General features: G+C 40.9%; 1 protein-coding gene across 2 annotated transcripts in view; it reads left to right on the top strand.

Annotated features, from left to right (window-relative positions):
• The window catches only part of ehbp1 (EH domain binding protein 1), a 164596-nt gene that overhangs the window by 114737 nt on the left and 31923 nt on the right, over positions 1–17936 (top strand). For both annotated transcript variants that reach the window (XM_062429954.1, XM_062429955.1), the window contains 4 exons: positions 3678–3832; positions 9323–9461; positions 10092–10192; positions 13763–13886. In XM_062429954.1, the coding sequence (XP_062285938.1) occupies positions 3678–3832; positions 9323–9461; positions 10092–10192; positions 13763–13886 (519 nt within the window). The remainder of the gene's footprint in view (positions 1–3677; positions 3833–9322; positions 9462–10091; positions 10193–13762; positions 13887–17936) is intronic.

Below are 17936 nucleotides of genomic sequence, written 5' to 3'. Positions count from 1 at the left end.
GAAGCAAAAGAACATAACAGCCATAATTATTTCTATTGATTTATTAAGATTTCAGGCTTAATTATTTTTTTTTATTCCATTCAAATGGGGTCAAAATTGACCCAAACAGTATGTAAGGGTTAATGACGTATTTGACAACATATCTGATGGATAGTTTTTTAAAGTTTAAAGTGGATGCAGTGGAGAGAAGTCTGAGGAAGTAATTTTGTATACAAGAACTAATTGGTATCCAAAAGATTTGTTGTAATAATGAGATATTATGTCAAAATAACACTAGTCTGTCTTTATGATACCACAGCTTATGTCCTCCTCCAGTACACTTTGTCAAATCAGGGCAGTGTAAGCCTTAGTCAGGACCAGTCATTTAATTTAAACTGCCCTCATCAAAATTTGAACAGGCTGTATGATCTAAGCTTTACTCAATCACTTATTCACTTTCTTACTCACTTACACTCTGCCTCCTTCAGTCATTCAGCCACTCACTTAAGTGCATGCTGTCAACCTTTCAGTGTATCATCTAAATTATCCTCTATTAACTTTCCCCTCTTGACGTCTGCATCCTGTTGTCTTCGCAAGCTTCGTACTCACTGGTGCTTCACTCTGAAGGAAACTAGCTTACAGTATACATTAGTTTAGTGCTGCCATATTGTTGGTTGTTTTTTTTCCCCGTTTTTTTTTTTTTTCTTTCTTTCATTAGAAACTTCTTTAAGTAGTAATTAATAAAGTCTGAAAAGTGCTCCCCAGACAAAAATAAAATCATATCTTCAGGAAAGCATTTGCCAAAATCTTCAGAGGTAAACTAATTACTTTGTTTTGTTTTTTTAATTTATTTTATTTGCTCCCTCAATTTCCTGCCGATGTGAGATAGGTGAGAGTACAGTGAAGGACCAGAAGAAACAAACATGAAAACAGACAAATGCTTCCTCAAGCTTTGAAGTGCAGTATCTCTGCTCTATTTGTTTTTTGTTGTTTTTTTCCCCCTCACTGTTGGTGTGTTTTTCTTTTTTTGTTCTTTAATGGAGGAAATTTAATGTAGTCCTGAAAGATGGTGATTGTAACACTAAAGTAGCCGATACCAAACCACATTCATTCACTTCATTGTGTAAATGTTTCCACCCTTAAATATTCTGTTTTTGTCATCTGTTTCCTGTCGCCCAGGTCATTCCTCCTACCCCCCTCCGCTGTCTATATGGTGTATTTGTGTATTTTGTCTTATATTGTGTATGTATACGAGTCTAAGTGTGTTTCTTTGTATGTCATTGAGTGTGTGTGCGTGTGACAAAGTTCATGAGAGTGTGTCTAAGGTTGGGAGTCTGTGTGCATGCCTCATGGCATCATATGTATGTGTGCGTGTCTGTAGCTGTGTCCCAATTCGGGTGCCGCATCCTTCGAAATACTTTGTGTACAAAGGCGTGTCCTTCATACACAGCGAAAGTCAAACTGAGTGTTGTTAAATAAAATTGGTCTGATCTACGGAGGATTTCCCATTTGCGTCACCAGCTGTTCCCGCCCTTACCCTCGCGTCACGAAGCGCTGCTCCTGTTGCCTAACAACCTCGACAGCTGCAGTTGACAATCGGGACACAGCTTAGAGCAAGAAATTTAACTTTTATTCATTTATTTACTTATTTTTTTTATTGTTCAACCATTTATTAGAGGATGTTGAGACAATGTAGCTAGCTAGCATAACTTAGCCTATTATTTTAATAAAAAATTTAGGTTTTAAGGTCCATTTGAATCACTAGCTATTAGAGTGACTTGAAACCTAATACTTACATTTAAGTGTAATCACCATCCACTTTTAGAGTTTGAGATGCCATTTTCTTTTGAGAAAAATTTCAATAATCATCAGCACACAATGAAACTTGGAATATGTTGGGCTGCCAAGGATCCAGCCAAATTTGGGAAAAGAATGCCGCATTTCTCGGCCACATTTGAAGGAGCCTTTGAAATGGGACAGCCTTGTCGTGGCGCTGTGACGCATTCGGTCTTCAAATGCAGCCTTTGAAGGATGCGGCCCCTGAATTGGGACACAGCTTATGTGTGCATGTCACGCGAGGAGGTGACACATGAAACGGTTGCCCTCCTGTTCTTTCATCTTCTTCAGTGCAGTGGTCTGGCCTGGCAGGGGAGCTGTGGTTACCAGTCCCTGGAAAATAAAGCTGTACACAACTACTGGAAGACAGAGAGAGAGAGAGAGACTGAGGGAGCAGGGAGGAAGGAAGGAAAAAGGAGGAATAGAGCAATAGAGCATAGAACAAATAGATTATGGATGGATGGAAGTAAATGAAAGGAAGTTAGGTTTGACAGATTGGAATTAGAGGAGGGAAAATGGAGATCATTTAGGAGAAAATGTAGACTAAGAAAGATGTTCAAAGCAGGTTTTAAAAAGGAGAAGCAGAAAATGGGTTATACAGACCATTATTTTTGCATGAATGTGATATTTTGACCCTAAAAGTGGGTCATCAGCTCTAATTTGAAGATATCTTGAAGATCTCCATTTCATTTTCTTTGGCATCACCTATGTCAATAAAACAGAATTGCAGGTGTGTTTAGGTAGGGTAGTTCACTTCCCACAGATCCTAACTGTGTCACCTGTGAGGTGTCAGCCAGTTGGCACTACGCCACTTTACATACAAGTCAGTTGAAGAGCGAGTCTGTTGCATTGGCTCTGCCTACTGTCTCTGGCTGACCAACCACTGCCACCTCAGTTGTGCGCTTTCACCAGTGGACCATTAGCTCAATCATCAATGTGTCACTTCATTCAGCGATAGATAACAGACATTTATTTAAGTGAAAATCTTTGAAATTAATACTCTAAAATGAATGCAGTGTAATATAACACTCCTGCAATAAGTCCTACATTCATGAGGGTTATCATGTTAACATTTTTTAAACAGTTTTAGAGAGGTGTTTATTAAACTTTATGGCCATTTTGGAGGCTGAAGTTTACGGTGCAGTAGAATTGTTGCGCTTTATACTGAGAGGTGTTTCTATAAACTGTGTATAAAGATTTATAACGACAAGGAGCGACCAAATATCAGAAACACCTCTTGAGAAAGACAGATTGTGAGAAAACAAACACTTAAAAATGAGACGCACTCCCTCTACCTGTCTTTCATTTTCTATTTCGCTCCATCTTGCCCTTTTGGTTACCATGGTGATAGTCCTAGCCATGTACACCCGGTACCTGAGCAGCTCTCTGCAGTACAAACAGGACTTAAGGCTGCCTGGTCTGTTCAGATCCCTATCTCTCTCTCTCTCTCTCTCTCTCTCTCTCTCTCTCTCTCTCTCTCTCCCTCTCTCTCACACTCCCTCCGTCTCTCTCTCACACATCATATATATAGAGTATACAGTATATGCTTGTATATCTTTTCCCACTCATGTGTTTGTGTGTGTGTATATTTCTTATCAATGGCTGTGTCTGGCTGAGTGTGTGTACATGAATCCAAAGTAAGTTGTCTTGCCTTTTTAACTTTGAAAGAGTGTCAGTCTGTGTCTGTGTGTGTGTGTGTATATGTGTGTGAAGTTTAGTGCTTTTATTCATTTTAAATGTCTCTAAAACACAACTGAGAAGCAATTTTGTTTTACATATGTCTTTTGTTGTGTTGGTTTCATGTATATATCGTACATTTAATGCTGTACTCATTATCATTTGTTGTCTCTCTCTCTCTCCAGGAACAAACAGTAAGCATGTTGACCTGAAGCTGAAGAAGCTGGCAGAGGTCAGGCCAGGGGGAGTCACCTCCCCTTCATCCCCGTCCTCCACCTCCTCCTCATCCTCGCCTACTGCCTCTTCCACCTCCCCACTCAGCCCTGCCGATGGACTGGAGGTACGCACATATCCACCATAAATGTCTCATTGGTTATCTTCATTTTCTCTCTCTCTCTTTCTCTCTACACCTCTCTTTCCTTTTATCTCTCTGTTGTTTTCTGTCTCTCCCCCCTCTCTCTCTCTCTGCACACCATCAAAGGGTCAGTCCAATCAATCAGGTTCGATTGTCTCCGGTTGTCGGCCTGCTGACTCTGTGTACATATCAGTCAGTTTGACCACTTCATAGTTTATCCCTCTTGTGTCCATATGACTGTCTAAAGCCATGACACACACCCCCGCATCATAATGCTCTACATAACATGTAGCAGTCCTTTTCTATTGACTATGACCTTTTCAGACAGTTGTCGTGTGAGTGGGGAAGGAGGAGGAGGAGGAGAAGGGGGGTTTGTTGCTGCTGCATGCGTCTATATCTTCTGATGTGAATATTGAGTCAACGCAGTCGGCCAGTCTTAACATCTGTTTAATTGATTTTGAATGTCAAGTGGAATAAGGTGAGTGTGTGTGTATGTGGCTGTCAGTACAAGCGAAACCCTCTGTGCTTATGGCGACACAGGGTGTCTTTGATCATCGATTCACATAAACACCCTCTTGTGTTCAAAGCCTAAAAGGCTTAGTCCTTTATGGCCAAAGGAGCGCGTATGTGTGCATTTGTTCTCACTTGACCCACACAGAGGTAGAATCACCGCTTGTCTGACACCTGACCTTATCGGAGACACCTCACCCAAAAATGTGAACACTCATTTCTCGCTCTGCCAAATATTTAATTTTTGATTCCCGACGCTGAACTTTTCCTGAGTCAGCGGGTCAGCAACTTAAATGGCAGCTCCATCGCCATCAGTGTATGAATGTAAGTGGATATTCGTGGGTGAATGTCAGCCATTATACACGTATTACATTTAACAGCTTATCATAGTTTTGACATATTACTTCGCAACAGAATTTAATACAGTTTCTAAACAGTTCTTAACTCAGAACTGAAGATTTTGTTGCTGTTGCATTGTTTGGGTTCATATTAAAAATAATACCAGCTTATATGTTAGCTGATGAACTGCATTATTTAGCACAACTATAATTAATTATCAGCACCTTGTTATAATTATATATGATTTGCCTGGAGGCTGTGTAGCTTGAAATAGCCATGCAAGTATTCAACATTACTACAACCAGTCAGTTGTTAAACTATATTAGCCTTTAATTTCAGGCTAAGAACAACCAGTTTAATGTCAGAGTAGCATAAACTACAAGACTGCTTTATCACTATTTAATTATAGGTGTGACTGTATTTAAGTAAGCAAGTCATTATTTGCCCTCACGTGTTTATCTAATATTCTGCCATGATCAATTTATGTGATATAAATGTGAAGCTGCACCAAATGAAAGTGTACTCACCACAACACGACTAAAACAAATCAGTTATGTCAACAAATGTGTGTGTACATAAACGTGTCCGTATATGTGCAGCTGTGTGAGTTTACTACTTCTGTCCTTTTAAAAAAGGATAAACTGTCTCGTCCCAAGAGGATTTGGCATCCCAAAAGTCCTTCAGGAGGGTGGAACGACCTGCAGGAACATCACACACGCACACACACGGTCTCCCTCTCATTAGCGATTGTGTGTATGCGCAGCCTCGGTAGCGCACGATAAGGCCATGCGACGCTCAGCAGACTGCAACATTAGTCACGCAGCCCCCTGCACGCACATTCAGACTCACACACACACACACACCAAAAGCACTGAATCACCACTGCCAAAGCTTACCACAGCGATGATAGCAGTGATAAGAGATAAAGAGCCAGAGTGAAAGAAAGAGAGTAAGACGGGAGGGAGGAAGGGAGGGAGGGACACCCCAATATCTGCTTGTCCCAGAGCGTAAAAGAGAGACAGAGGGGTAGCCAAGTGGGCAGGTGTTCTTTATATGTATGTATGTGTGTGTGTGTGTGTGTGTGTGTGTGTGTATGTGTGTGTGTGTCAGTGGCAGAAATTGTATTTTGGGAGGGGTGGCTATCTTTTCCCAGAAAAACTGACTTAAGAAAAGTTAAAAGAAGAAAAAAGAACAAAAATGGACAAACATGACCATCTTAATTTGCAATATTCTGCATAACAAAGGCATTAACTGCCTATCCAACATGCTAAACCAAGAGCATATAAGGTTTATAAAGGTCATAAAATATAGGAAAAAAGCGGTCTTTTATAATATCATTTTATTTGTACCAACAAGATCGACTGTTCATCGGCTCTGCAGTGTACATTACTGTTAATTAACTATTTTTTGCATAAAGTAGCAACTGAATATAAACCCACACAGCAGAGAAGGTGTTAACTCATACATACATACATTCATTATATAGTGAATGTGCAGGGAAAAGCCTAAAAATGTGTCTTTTAATGTTGTTCATAAATGGCACATCAATCAGCAGGGGAACCCATAGCCACAAGAACATGATTTCAGTTGGGGGTGCACAGGTGCTGACTAGTAAACCCCTCCTCCCCCCAAAATGTTTGCGTTTATTAAATAGTTGTAGAGATCTGACTTCCTTATAAATCCTGACCTGCCTACAAATTTATTTCAGAAGCTAAAAGTTTATTTCTGTTTCCTCTGGAGAAGTTTTTCTGCCCTGTCAAGTTGATAATTACAGTTTTTATTACTCTAACCGGCATGTGTCAACCTCTCTCTACGGTAGACTGTAGAGTCTGTTGGACTCAGTCAATGGAGGCGGTGGACTCTTTCTTCCTCAACTTCCTCAACAACCTTTTTTCAAATAAGACATTAAAAGCTTTGTCTCACCATTGTTGCGTTAACATTACGTCACCAAGAAAGTCACCTCAGGAGGGTCTGCGAGTCAGAACCAAAGCAAGCAATTACATATCAGAGACCTCATACAACTTACCTCAAGAGCTTCTTTTTAATCAGACAATAAATTCAACACACACGTCAAGTCAACAATAGGTCAAGTTTATATTTATATAGAAAAATGTGTTTTAATCCAACTTAATTGGTTGGACCAGTGGGTAATGTGGGTGAGCCAGTGCATGTGTGTGAAAGAGAGAGAGAGATTGAGGGAGAAAGAGATCCCCACTTCCTCTGTGAGTGATGATACCCACACTGTATATTTCGTTTTTAAGAAGGTGTTGAGGGCCAGTGGAAGTGTTGTCTTTGGTCATTATGATATCGGCGTGTTCACACAGATCTGGCAGTAATGTGCCAGTGGTTTTACTTTCTGCCGTGCTGTTTAATCTCTGCTTGTAGTCAAGTGAACACGTCAGATTCACAACAGTTAAACAATAAGCAATCATTGGGCCGACAGCTTCACTGTCCTAATCAGTCTCCTCGGGGATTTACTCTTTTACTAAATCAACAGTTCACTGTAGATATTGCAAGCGCTTGCAGTTTTTAGCAGTCAACACACTAACATCTGAAAAAAAAACAAAAAAAACAAATCCTGTCTCATGAAAATATGACAAGGACGGGCAGTAATCCAATAAATCCTTTGACATCCAATTATCATTGATTGTTACACTTTTCCCCAAAACAAATAAAAAATCCAAATAATCTACCACTTCATCGACTTCTGTCCTCAGAAATTTATAGTAGCCTGAGTAATTTGTAGCGTGGCTGGCTAAAGAGGGAATAAAAGTCTGAACCTGGACAGTATTTTTATTGATCTACTCAGCTGACCTACACACACAACATTATAATAGATTGTAATGATGAACAGTGCCTCTACATTTTTCGTTTAACATCAAATGATCTCCACACACTTGGGGCGACTGTTTAATGTCTAAAAAAAGATGATGGTACCACTTTCTGATAAAAGCTCTTTTGCTAAAACCGCCTAATAAATAATATGGCGACCAAAGAGATTTTTTTTACAATCTTAACATGACTAAAAACATTAATTAAGGACTCAACCATCCATTTTTTGGTTGTTGTCTTTTTTAATGTTTCCTTTATTTAGCATCCATCAGGTGTTACCTACCTGTGGAATAAGATAATTACCTGTCAGCGTTTCCTTTCCTTGCTTTTCCTGATATCAGTCATTTACAATCTACTCTTTGTGATTGCCCTGCTGTTGCCTATAATGTCGACACACAAACAGTAGCACTTTAACACATACAAGTCTTGGCGTTATGTCTTCAAATATTTAATTGGCCATTTTGTATATAGCACTTCATAAATAAATTTGCCTCGATTTGACTTGACACGAGGTTTTAAGTGGCTGGTGGAAACCGACAGACTAATAGACAAAACAAAAAGTGAGAACAGACTAATTGCTCACATTGTTTTTGAAAGTCAATAATCTGAAGCTAAACTAACAACTCCCTATCTGCAAGCTTGTTCCCCACCCACACACTGTCTCTATTAGCTGTCCTCGCTCTGCACACCCTGCTTGACTATCTCCCTCCGTCTCAAGCAGTGGAACATGTTTGCCCTAATTGTCGACTTTATTACACGTTTCGCCGTCTTATTAACGTTGCCACAACGTCAGTCTTAGCCCGAGTCGGTTTCTTTTCCACTCGGCTTGGCATATTTGGAGGCCTGCTAATAAAGCATTTCTGCATGCCGTTCTTGATATTGGGAGAAGCGAGCGTGTAGCTTTTTAACACATGTTCACTTTGAAAACAATAGCTTTTTTTCCCATTTTGCATAATTTGAATATATTTTCTGGCTCGGGGTTTTGTTGAAAGTCAAGTTAATTGCCTCCTTTTTGTCTCTCTCATGAGTGAGGTAGAGAACGTGTGTGTGTTTGTGTGTATGTGTGTGTGTGTGTGTGTGTGTGTGTGTGACGTGTGTGTGTCTAGAGAGGTGTTCACTCAAACAAGCACACCACAATGTAGCTAACATATCAACTTCTACCAGATTTATCTCATGGCCTGTCAGTAGGTGTTTATGCACACGTGTTTACATGTGCACCGATGTGTGTGTGTGTGTGTGTGTGTGTGTGTGTGTGTGTGTGTGTGTGTGTGTGTGTGTGTGTGTGTGTGTGTGTGTGTGTGTGTGTGTGTGTGTGTATGTGTGTTTGGTCGCAATATTCACAGAGCAGCTGTGAAATCCTGAAACGGCTGCCTAATAAAGGCCTGAGAGCAGATCTAAGTGGCTGGTAGAGGCTGTCAGTATAACGGAGGAGATGTGGAGAAGGGCAAAAGACTAATTGCTGACATTGTTTTTCTTTTAAGTCAATAATTTAAAGTATAACTAACTTCTCATTCCATATGTATGTGTGTGTGTGAGTGTCTGTCTTCTGTTTGATTTAACACTTTTACACCTGCCGTTGTTGTACATGTGTTTCCACTTCTTCATTGATGATCTGTGATTAGACTGAGAATATTCATCTTTTTGCTTATTTTGCTTCATGTATTATTCTTATTCTATGTAATTCTCTTCTATTTTACCATTTTTTTAATATACTGCATTATGTTCTTATGACATCTGCTATCATCAGATTACTACTTGTTGAGGCTAAATGCGTATTTTCTCTGTGTTTGACAGAATAATGCTGAGGAGTTACGAGCAGAGCGGCTGCGCAGAGCGACAGAGAGGTTGCGTAGCCCGGTAGTCTTCAACAAGGACTCAGCTGTCAGGAAAACACAGCTGAAGTCCTTCAGCCAGTATGTGGAGAGCAGACCAGGTGGGGGACAATACATTAGAAACACACTCACACACATACTCACACACAAACACACACACACACACACACACACACACATACATACACACAATGCATATTTACCCAGGGAGAATTCACTGAGCATGTATGCACACAGCAGCACGTGACTCGCACCTGAGAGTAGGAAGCTTGCAGAGACGTGCACTGACATTTTGAGGAGTAGTTGCTCAAATTTAAATGAAGTCATAATGATTCACTTGTTAAACAAATGCTCATTTGAACCCAACTTTATTAAGAAACTCTTCCTTTCACATCTGTCACCAAACTGACCATAAATCAAGTATGAAATGATGAGTTCCAGGAAAGAAAATCTTGGAAAAAGTGCCATCAATCCTCAGCTCAGTCACTGAAAGAAATGAAAACAGACACTGAAGATGATCACACCATTACTTTATAATCATTATTAGTTAGTTTCAATCATGAGCCTCACTGACTCCATCACTTATTTTGCACTTTAAGCACATTAAACAACATTTATTTGCACTGACCACTCAATCAAATCCCACAGCTTTTATGCATATCTTCCTGTGAGTGCCTGCACTTCATTTCTTTTTCTCTCCTTCTTAATCGTCTGTCACTTCATTCCCGCAGAGGTGAAAAGACAGAAGTCTATTCCTGAGGATCTGAAGAGGGCCGAGGAGGATAGAGGTTCACCGACGGAGATCGACATCCGCAGACCATTTGAAGAAGAGGTTTGTCATTTTCTTTTACTTAAATCACACTTCAGTTTAAAGAAGAATGTCAGTGCATACTTTTAACTTTTCCCACCTACATTAACTAACAGGAAAAGTGGGAAAAAATCCATACATAGAAAATATTAATGGCTTGAAAGCAACATATGAGTTAGTACCGTAATAAGCCCAAGTAACAGTGTACTATGCCTTCAACTTTAGCTTCATGATGTCTTCATGATTGGCTCTGCAAGGTGAAATTGAGTAGTTACAGGTCACGAGAGAGGTGGGAGGTTGTATCCTATAATTGCTTCTTCTTGGCCTTTTTTTATTTCCTGTTAGTCAGCTTTCTTTCTGTCTCTCCTGACGTGTCTTAGATAAATCTATCAGTGAGCTCTTCTTCTCTCTGCTATCCTTTTTAGCTTGAATTTCCCCCCTCCTCTTCACCTTGTCCACCCCACTCACACTAACACACACTCACTCACTCACACACACACACACACACACACACACACACACACACACACACGTTCTCTCTCACTCTACTGTCCTCTCTTCTCCGCAGAGACATCTATGTATTGATCTAACAGACTGCCATTTTAATTATAACAATGGTAGATATCAGCTTGCTCTGCCATTTAGAGGTGTGAGTGTGTGTGTGCCTACGTGTCCTTCAAGTGTACACACATACACACACACACACACACATACATATACTCACAGTCTCTTCTCGGCCCGTGTTTGAACTTGTGCGTACAAAGAGTGTGTCTATAAGAATGCTATAATTTCAATGAGTGTGTGTGTCACTGGAGACCATGGGGGTGAATCTCTCTTCCCAAGCAGCCCTCTCCTACCCTCGACCCTGCACCCTCCACCCCGGTCCCATGTACGCACACACACCAACACACACACACACACACCCTCACACACACACCCTCCCTCCTCCTCCCAGTGCCTGGGCCCCAGGGTTAATGGGTGTTCAACCTTTCCATTATCCCGATCAGCCAAGAATTACCTGCTGAATGATGTTTGCATTAATATAATATATATGGTAATTTCCCTCCTCTTAATTACGGCTGGGCCGAGCGCGGCAAGGGGAGTGGGCTGATCATGTGTAAAATTGATTTGCCAAGGAAAAATATGGTGATAGAGCGAGAGCGCGCAAGGAGGTGGAGGGAGGGAGGGAAGAGAGGCAGCTGGGAATCAGTACACACACACACACACACACACGCTTGCAAAAACACACATGCACAGAACCACACAGATGCACACGCTCACACGTCAGAATGAGTACAGGGAAAAAGTGCTGGCCTGGGTGGAATGGGGGAAGAAAAAAAAACTTTCTCTCTCCTGCTCACTAGTTCCCCTTCCCATTAAGAAAAATGAAGTGCATCAGCAATAAAATGGAGATATTTTTTCGGATGCATCCTCAGTAGTGAATTTGAATAAACATTTTCCCTCACTCAGAGGAGTTTCTCTGGAGAATAGCAAGCAGCCAGGAGACAGAGGTGAAGAGGGGTCAGAAATGGAGTGTGTATTAAGTGCATATGGTTAAAGGGAGGTGTGAGTGTATGTGTGTTTGTGTGTGTGTGTGTGTGTGTGTGTGTGTGTGTGTGTGTGTGTGTGTGTGTGTGTGTGTGTGTGTGTGTGTGTGTGTGTGTGTTTGTGTGTGTGTGTGTGTGTGTGTGTGTGTGTGTGTGGCTGTGTGTGTGTGTGTTTGTGTGTGTGTGTGAGAGAAGTTGGAATAAAGACTTATCTGAAATGGCAGAGTGTGTATGCATGAGGGTTAGGAGAGCTGAATGTGAGGTTTAGTTTGAGGGACTATGGAGACATTTAACCTGCAGGTGGGACAAGAAATGTACATTTTAATAAATCTTTTAGCAACGAATCCACCTGTATTAGTTTTTTTTTAGCAGAAATTATTTCCAAATGAAAGAAAGCAGAAACTAAAATACCCTTAAATAATTTGTTTAAAGAAACACATTACATTTGTGTTTTGTTCCATGTTTGTATTTCACATTTTGCAGTTTACTGATTCATCTCCCACTGACGCTGACTCTCTCTAAATCTCTGCATTCCTCCTCTCCTCTTCCTTTAATCTTCAGAGCAGGAAACAATTTAAAATCTGTCATGTAAGTCAGTAGATTGTAAATATTTGTTCTGAATTCATTGAATACACCTAAAGTGTTTTAAATGGAAGTGTACAGGGACATTAGGAAATTAAGAATGTGCACTGTTGAAAAGTTGAATTAAATCCAAATAATTGATTGTGAATTGAGCATTGGATTAAAAAAAGATATATATTGACAGCTCCAAGTGTTGTTGGGGATGTGAATTATTAATTGATGATCAGTGAATCAATTAAGTTGTAATAAGGTCATTGTACTCGGATCAGAGCCTTTGATGTCAGATAGGAGTGGTCTGCAGTGTTTTTTTCTATGTAAAGTAATGGGACAGTAAAAGCGTTGCTCACCTTGGTGTGAACGCCTGTCGCCTTCAGATCTTCAGCTAACCAGTTCATTGTGGCTGCTGCGTCTTTATTGTCTTAACTTTCAAATTGGATTCAGCAAATTTAGTCGGTTTAAGTTAAAGCTAAACACACACACGCACTTATAACTTACATGAAAGCCAGTTAGATTTACTAACTTACTTGATACAGACATTTGCAGGCTACAGGACAACACTTCTTATTCATACAAGAATGGATCAACTTTTAAGTTCCTTACATGTTTATTTCCATCTAATTTATGTCATAAAGCAAATTTGGAGAGTTTTTATGTTTACTTTTTTGAATTTTGTTTGTTTATTTGATTCTGAGTAACAGCATTTTGTTCTTTTGACTTTGTAATTCAAATAATAAGCAAGTGTTTTTATTTATTATTGAGATAATTTATTTGTGTTGAGCTATGAATGAAAAACAAGCATTTTGTTGTTTGTTTGTTTTTTTAATGTTTGATCAATTATTGATCAGCAACGTCGCCGGTGATTATTTAATGAAACCCGCTCTAAATGTCCGAGTGTTGCCTTGATAGTTTGCCGTGAATGAAGATTTACTTGAATAGGAACTCATACACAGCACTCTTAATCAGGTTATTTAAAGCTTTGCTGCTCCTTTTTTTTGCTATAAAGTGGGTTTGAAGATGTGAGAGGAGCTCAGTAATGCCAAACAAAGCAGCCACAAAACAAAAGGCAGCAACAGTTAGTCAATAGCCAAATGTATTATCTGTTGTGAGATTAAACCCTCTTCTGCCCAAATTCTCTCTTTTGTTTCATGTGAGGAAGATTTGTTGACAAACTGCTCATCTACAGATACATTTTTAAAACATTTCACTATCCCTCCTCCCTCTGATTTATTTCCTTTGCTTTCATTCTCGTCCTTTCTTATGTATTTTGTATCCCTTCATCACCTGTTTTTTTTTTTTGCTTCGTTCAATCTATGTTTTCCCTCATTCTGTCTCATCCCTCTATCATTTTTTTTTCACTCTGTCTCTGTTTAATGCTATATCGCACTACTCTTCCTTTTCTCTCATAACCATTCTTTCTCTCTCTCTTTCTCTCTCTCTCTCTCTCTCTCTCTCTCTCGGTTGACAGAAGGCGTTCAAAGACACCAGTCAGTATGTGGTTGGGGAGCTGTCTGCGCTGGAGAGCGAGCAGAGGCACATAGACGCCCGAGCAGCTCGCGTGGAGAAGAGGCTGCGCTATCTCATGGACACAGGTACCCCAAGCCCAATTACACTGGAAAAACTGTTTTGGCAAATTGAGCGTACGCACGCACATACACACGCATGCACACTCAGAGAGAGTTTATGTGTGTGTGTGTGTGTATTTATGTGTGCGTTTGTGTGAGAGAGAGAATCTTTGAAGCCCCCCACCACCTCCTCCTCTCTCCCTCTCTCTCTTTTTCCCTCCCTCTTGGTTGAATGTTGCGCGACGGAGCGCTGGGTGGATATGAAAGGAGGGGATGGTGAGGGGGGTGTGAGGGAGGAGGCGGAGGAGGGGTGGGTGGGGTTGGGGAGGGAAAGAGGAGAGGGGGAGTGTGTCTCGGGGATGGTAGAAGAAGGGAGACCTCTCTGGGCTGGGGTGATAAGGGAGCCCTTCATGGGGGAAACGATAACTGGGTGCGATAGCGGAGCCCCAGCCGAAGTCTCCGCTGCAGCCGTTTGCCAGCCGCAGCCCCAGCCAGCCAGCCAGCCAGCCTCCACACTATTGAACAGTGCGCTCAGCCATGCAAGGATACACACATACACCCTCCTTCCCCTAGTACATATCTGGCCTTCATTGATATGCTGTATAAGGAAAGACGGGGGTGAGTTAAAGGGAGGAGAGAGGGAGAGAGGGAGAGGCAAAGAAATGTAAAAAAAAAAACACGAGGCAACACAACATGAGCACTGACACAGTTCACAAATCCACAACAGACACACAAATGCTTACACACCCGCACATACAAAGTGCAATCTGGTTTGGCGTACGGAGCCGGATTCGGAAGGTTTTTATTTAAGATTTGGCCGGGGGTAAAGCCTTGTTAAGACATGAGACAGTGTGCCGAGCCAAAAGAGGGGCCTTGGCTCCGTTAAGTCCCTAACTGAAATTGGAGAATAGCATCCCATTTGTGATACTAAACCATCCCATTTCTCACCCAAGAATGCTGCTTGGTAAAAAAAAAAAAAAAGAAATGCACGTGGTTCCAGGAAGTGTAAAATTTTGATGTTTGTAAATGTCTCAGAAACTGCGGTTACAGTATTTGCTGTAGTAATTTAGTAGCAGCTCTCATGCTCTTTCTGATATATCAGCGCGTAACTTGGTGGATTTAGCCCCCAAAATCTTTTAAAAAAGCAACACGGGGAGAGGATAGAAGAGGAGGTCTTTTAGAAAAGGAAACTGGGGCGGTGGGATTTGCGCTCACCTTCCCCATCCCATTTGGGTCCTGATATCGAGACTATCTCTCCTCTGTTTGTTGTGTTCGCTTTCCTCCTTTACGCCTCCCTCCCTGCCTCCGTGCCCTCTTCCCCTGTCGGAGCGCATGCCATTGTGTCAATCTGAAGGGCTGTTTTTCCTTCTTCTTCTTCACCCACTGATAAAGCAGCCGCTAGCCAGCAAGACGCCAGTTTATTTACTTCCAAACACCTTCAGCCATAAAGATTTCTCTTTATATAGTGTTATATATATATAGATAGATATATATATATGTATACCTGCGGTCCCCTCCTGAAAAATAAGATTCACTAGAAAAGGAAGAGGGGGGGACAACAGGGAAGGCGAGGACAAAATAATAAAAGGATATCACGGAAAGAGATTCACCTTGGTTGCTATAACCCCTTTATAACATCAGGGGGAACTGAAATCGAGAAAATGTCACTTCCACAAGCCTACACACTGACTACTGCATGATGTAGTTCAGTATACAGTATATGTGAGTGATATCATATGTTTTTTTATACTGTAAAAGCCGTACGATTTGTCCCTGGTATGGTTAATCATCATTAACATCAATGAAACATGTAGAATTAACATGTTTGGTTACATGTGAAGCATCTGTCATTATGTTAAAGCTCATTACTATATTAAAAAATGCATCGTCCATATTTGTAGCTCAGTGAAAACAACAGATTCCACACTCCCATCGTATTGCAGTAAAGGGGAGGAAAAAAAACTTGATGTGGAGCACCTCGCTCACTCCCTGAAAGTGCATTTCTGTTTCCATATCTCATTTTGCAGCACTTATCCCAGAGACTCATCCAATAGGTTATGGATTGTGCCTTTAGGCCAAGATCTGGAGGCATCGGAGCGAGATGTGCCAGTGACAGGTGGTCACTAAAGTAACCTTTATCACCTCAGCAACGGAGGTCACCTTTCTATTGGCTGTCATAGATGATAGATATTTTTCTGCTGCACCTGAAATGTCTGATTGAAACTGCGGCTGATTGGCTGTAAGCAAAACATCCGGTATTGATCCATCACATCTGACCGGAGCCTGCGCTAAACTCGGGAACACTGTGAGAATTTACCACCAGCTCACAGTCACAAATGTAGATATTTCTTTATTCTGGCAGCTACTGGGTAGCCAGCCAGTGTTCAGAGGTGCTTTGATTTCACTATATCTACAGTTCCTGGATGTCCTAGTGCCTGGTTGAATTCAGGACTTAAAAAGTAACAATCAGTACAATTTAGAAAGTTTCACAGAATGAGAATTTCTTCAAATCTTGAGCAGTTTCCTTGAATGTTAATATATATTCTTGTAAAGTCTCATCATGATGAATTGCCAAAAAATCTGACAGAATAAAGTTGATTCATTGCAACTTGTTGGCCACAGAAGTGCATAAAACACAGGTTTTTGTACGTGCCATCCAAAATACTGGAGTGATATGTGGATGTGTAATCCACCACCAATGTGTATCGACTTCCTCTGCCTATTTCTGACACATTGTAATGACATTTTGACATCCTCATTTTATATATAAATGGAATCTTGTTTTGTGTAAAAGTTTACAGAGCATGTTGGCTCATTTTAATGACACCTTTCTTCTCTAATTCTGCATCCATTAACACACAGAAGCAGCCCCAGTGTTTTTAAGTCTAGCATTAATCTCCTTCAAAACTCTTTTGTGAAGTTAAAAAGTAGAAACACAAAAGACCAAACTCCTTACCCAATGTACTGCCAGCTTTTTACTTCAGTTGTCCTAATCCAATCTAAAGTATTCATGAAATACGGAACATCTGCAAACTAGAGACAGAAGCCGAGCTGTCATGAGCCGTCCTCTCCAGAGAAAAGTTTGGACAGAAATAAAACTTGTCACATCACTTGCAAGTATTTTAATTGAGTTCAGATGTGACCTGAACAAAAAAAAAAATTAGATAATAAAGAACTCAATTGAAAGCCTAATTGTAACTCAGGTCAGCGCTAAGAAGTAAAGGTGCGATGAAGGCTGGACGTCATACTAGTAATTCTGCATTTAACCATTTATTTACATCTTTATGTTCTTAGGGCACAGAGCAGCCTTTATAAGCAGGGTGGATGTTCAGAGTAGTCCATAATAGCGTCTGATCATATGATTCAGACCCCTTGAGGTAAGTTTGGGTGAGCTCAGTGTGCAGTGGTACTGTGGTAGCGCACAGCGCTGCAGGACTGATGGGCAGATGCGAACAGACAGACCGACTGACCCATGACTGATTGTTCATCTCCCTGTTTCACCAGCAGAAAGCCTGGGAAGATCCACTGCTGGTCCTCAATATGCCTTTCTTTTCTATCACATGCTTTATGCTTTGTCATTCCCTCATCCTTTCATTTTCCTCCCTCTCTATGAATGGAGTTTGTTTGTATAATGTTTGCCGCGAGGACTCAAGTCTTTAATAATCTTTATTTTTTTAATTCTTCCCCATTATACGTAACTTACGCCATCACTCTTTTATTGTTTGTGCTTTCTAAATCAGCATCCTCTTTGTTTTTCTGCTCTTTCTTTTTATCTTTCTTTGTTTTCCTCTTTCTCTTTCTTTCTCAATCCTCTTTGCGTCTCTGCATCACTTTTTATTTGCTCTGTTCCTTTTATCCCTGTGAATCTCTATTTCTCCTTCCGTTCTCTCACCCTTGCCCCCCCTCCTTTTCCACACATCTCTTTTCCTCCCTCCCCCCCCCTCTCTCTCTCTCCCCTGGTTTGGGCACAATGCAGCTTTCTGCAGCATTTTCTATTACGCCGCGGCCCTCCCCAGATGAATCCAAAGTAATTGGGGTGGTTAATTTATTTACTCAGAGGCAGTTCACAGCACATTA

Source organism: Scomber scombrus, chromosome 12 (genome assembly GCF_963691925.1).
Source record: "Scomber scombrus chromosome 12, fScoSco1.1, whole genome shotgun sequence".
NCBI classification, from domain to species: domain Eukaryota; kingdom Metazoa; phylum Chordata; class Actinopteri; order Scombriformes; family Scombridae; genus Scomber; species Scomber scombrus.
Note: the sequence above shows the minus strand (reverse complement) of the source record. Positions and strands in the feature narration are given on the sequence as shown.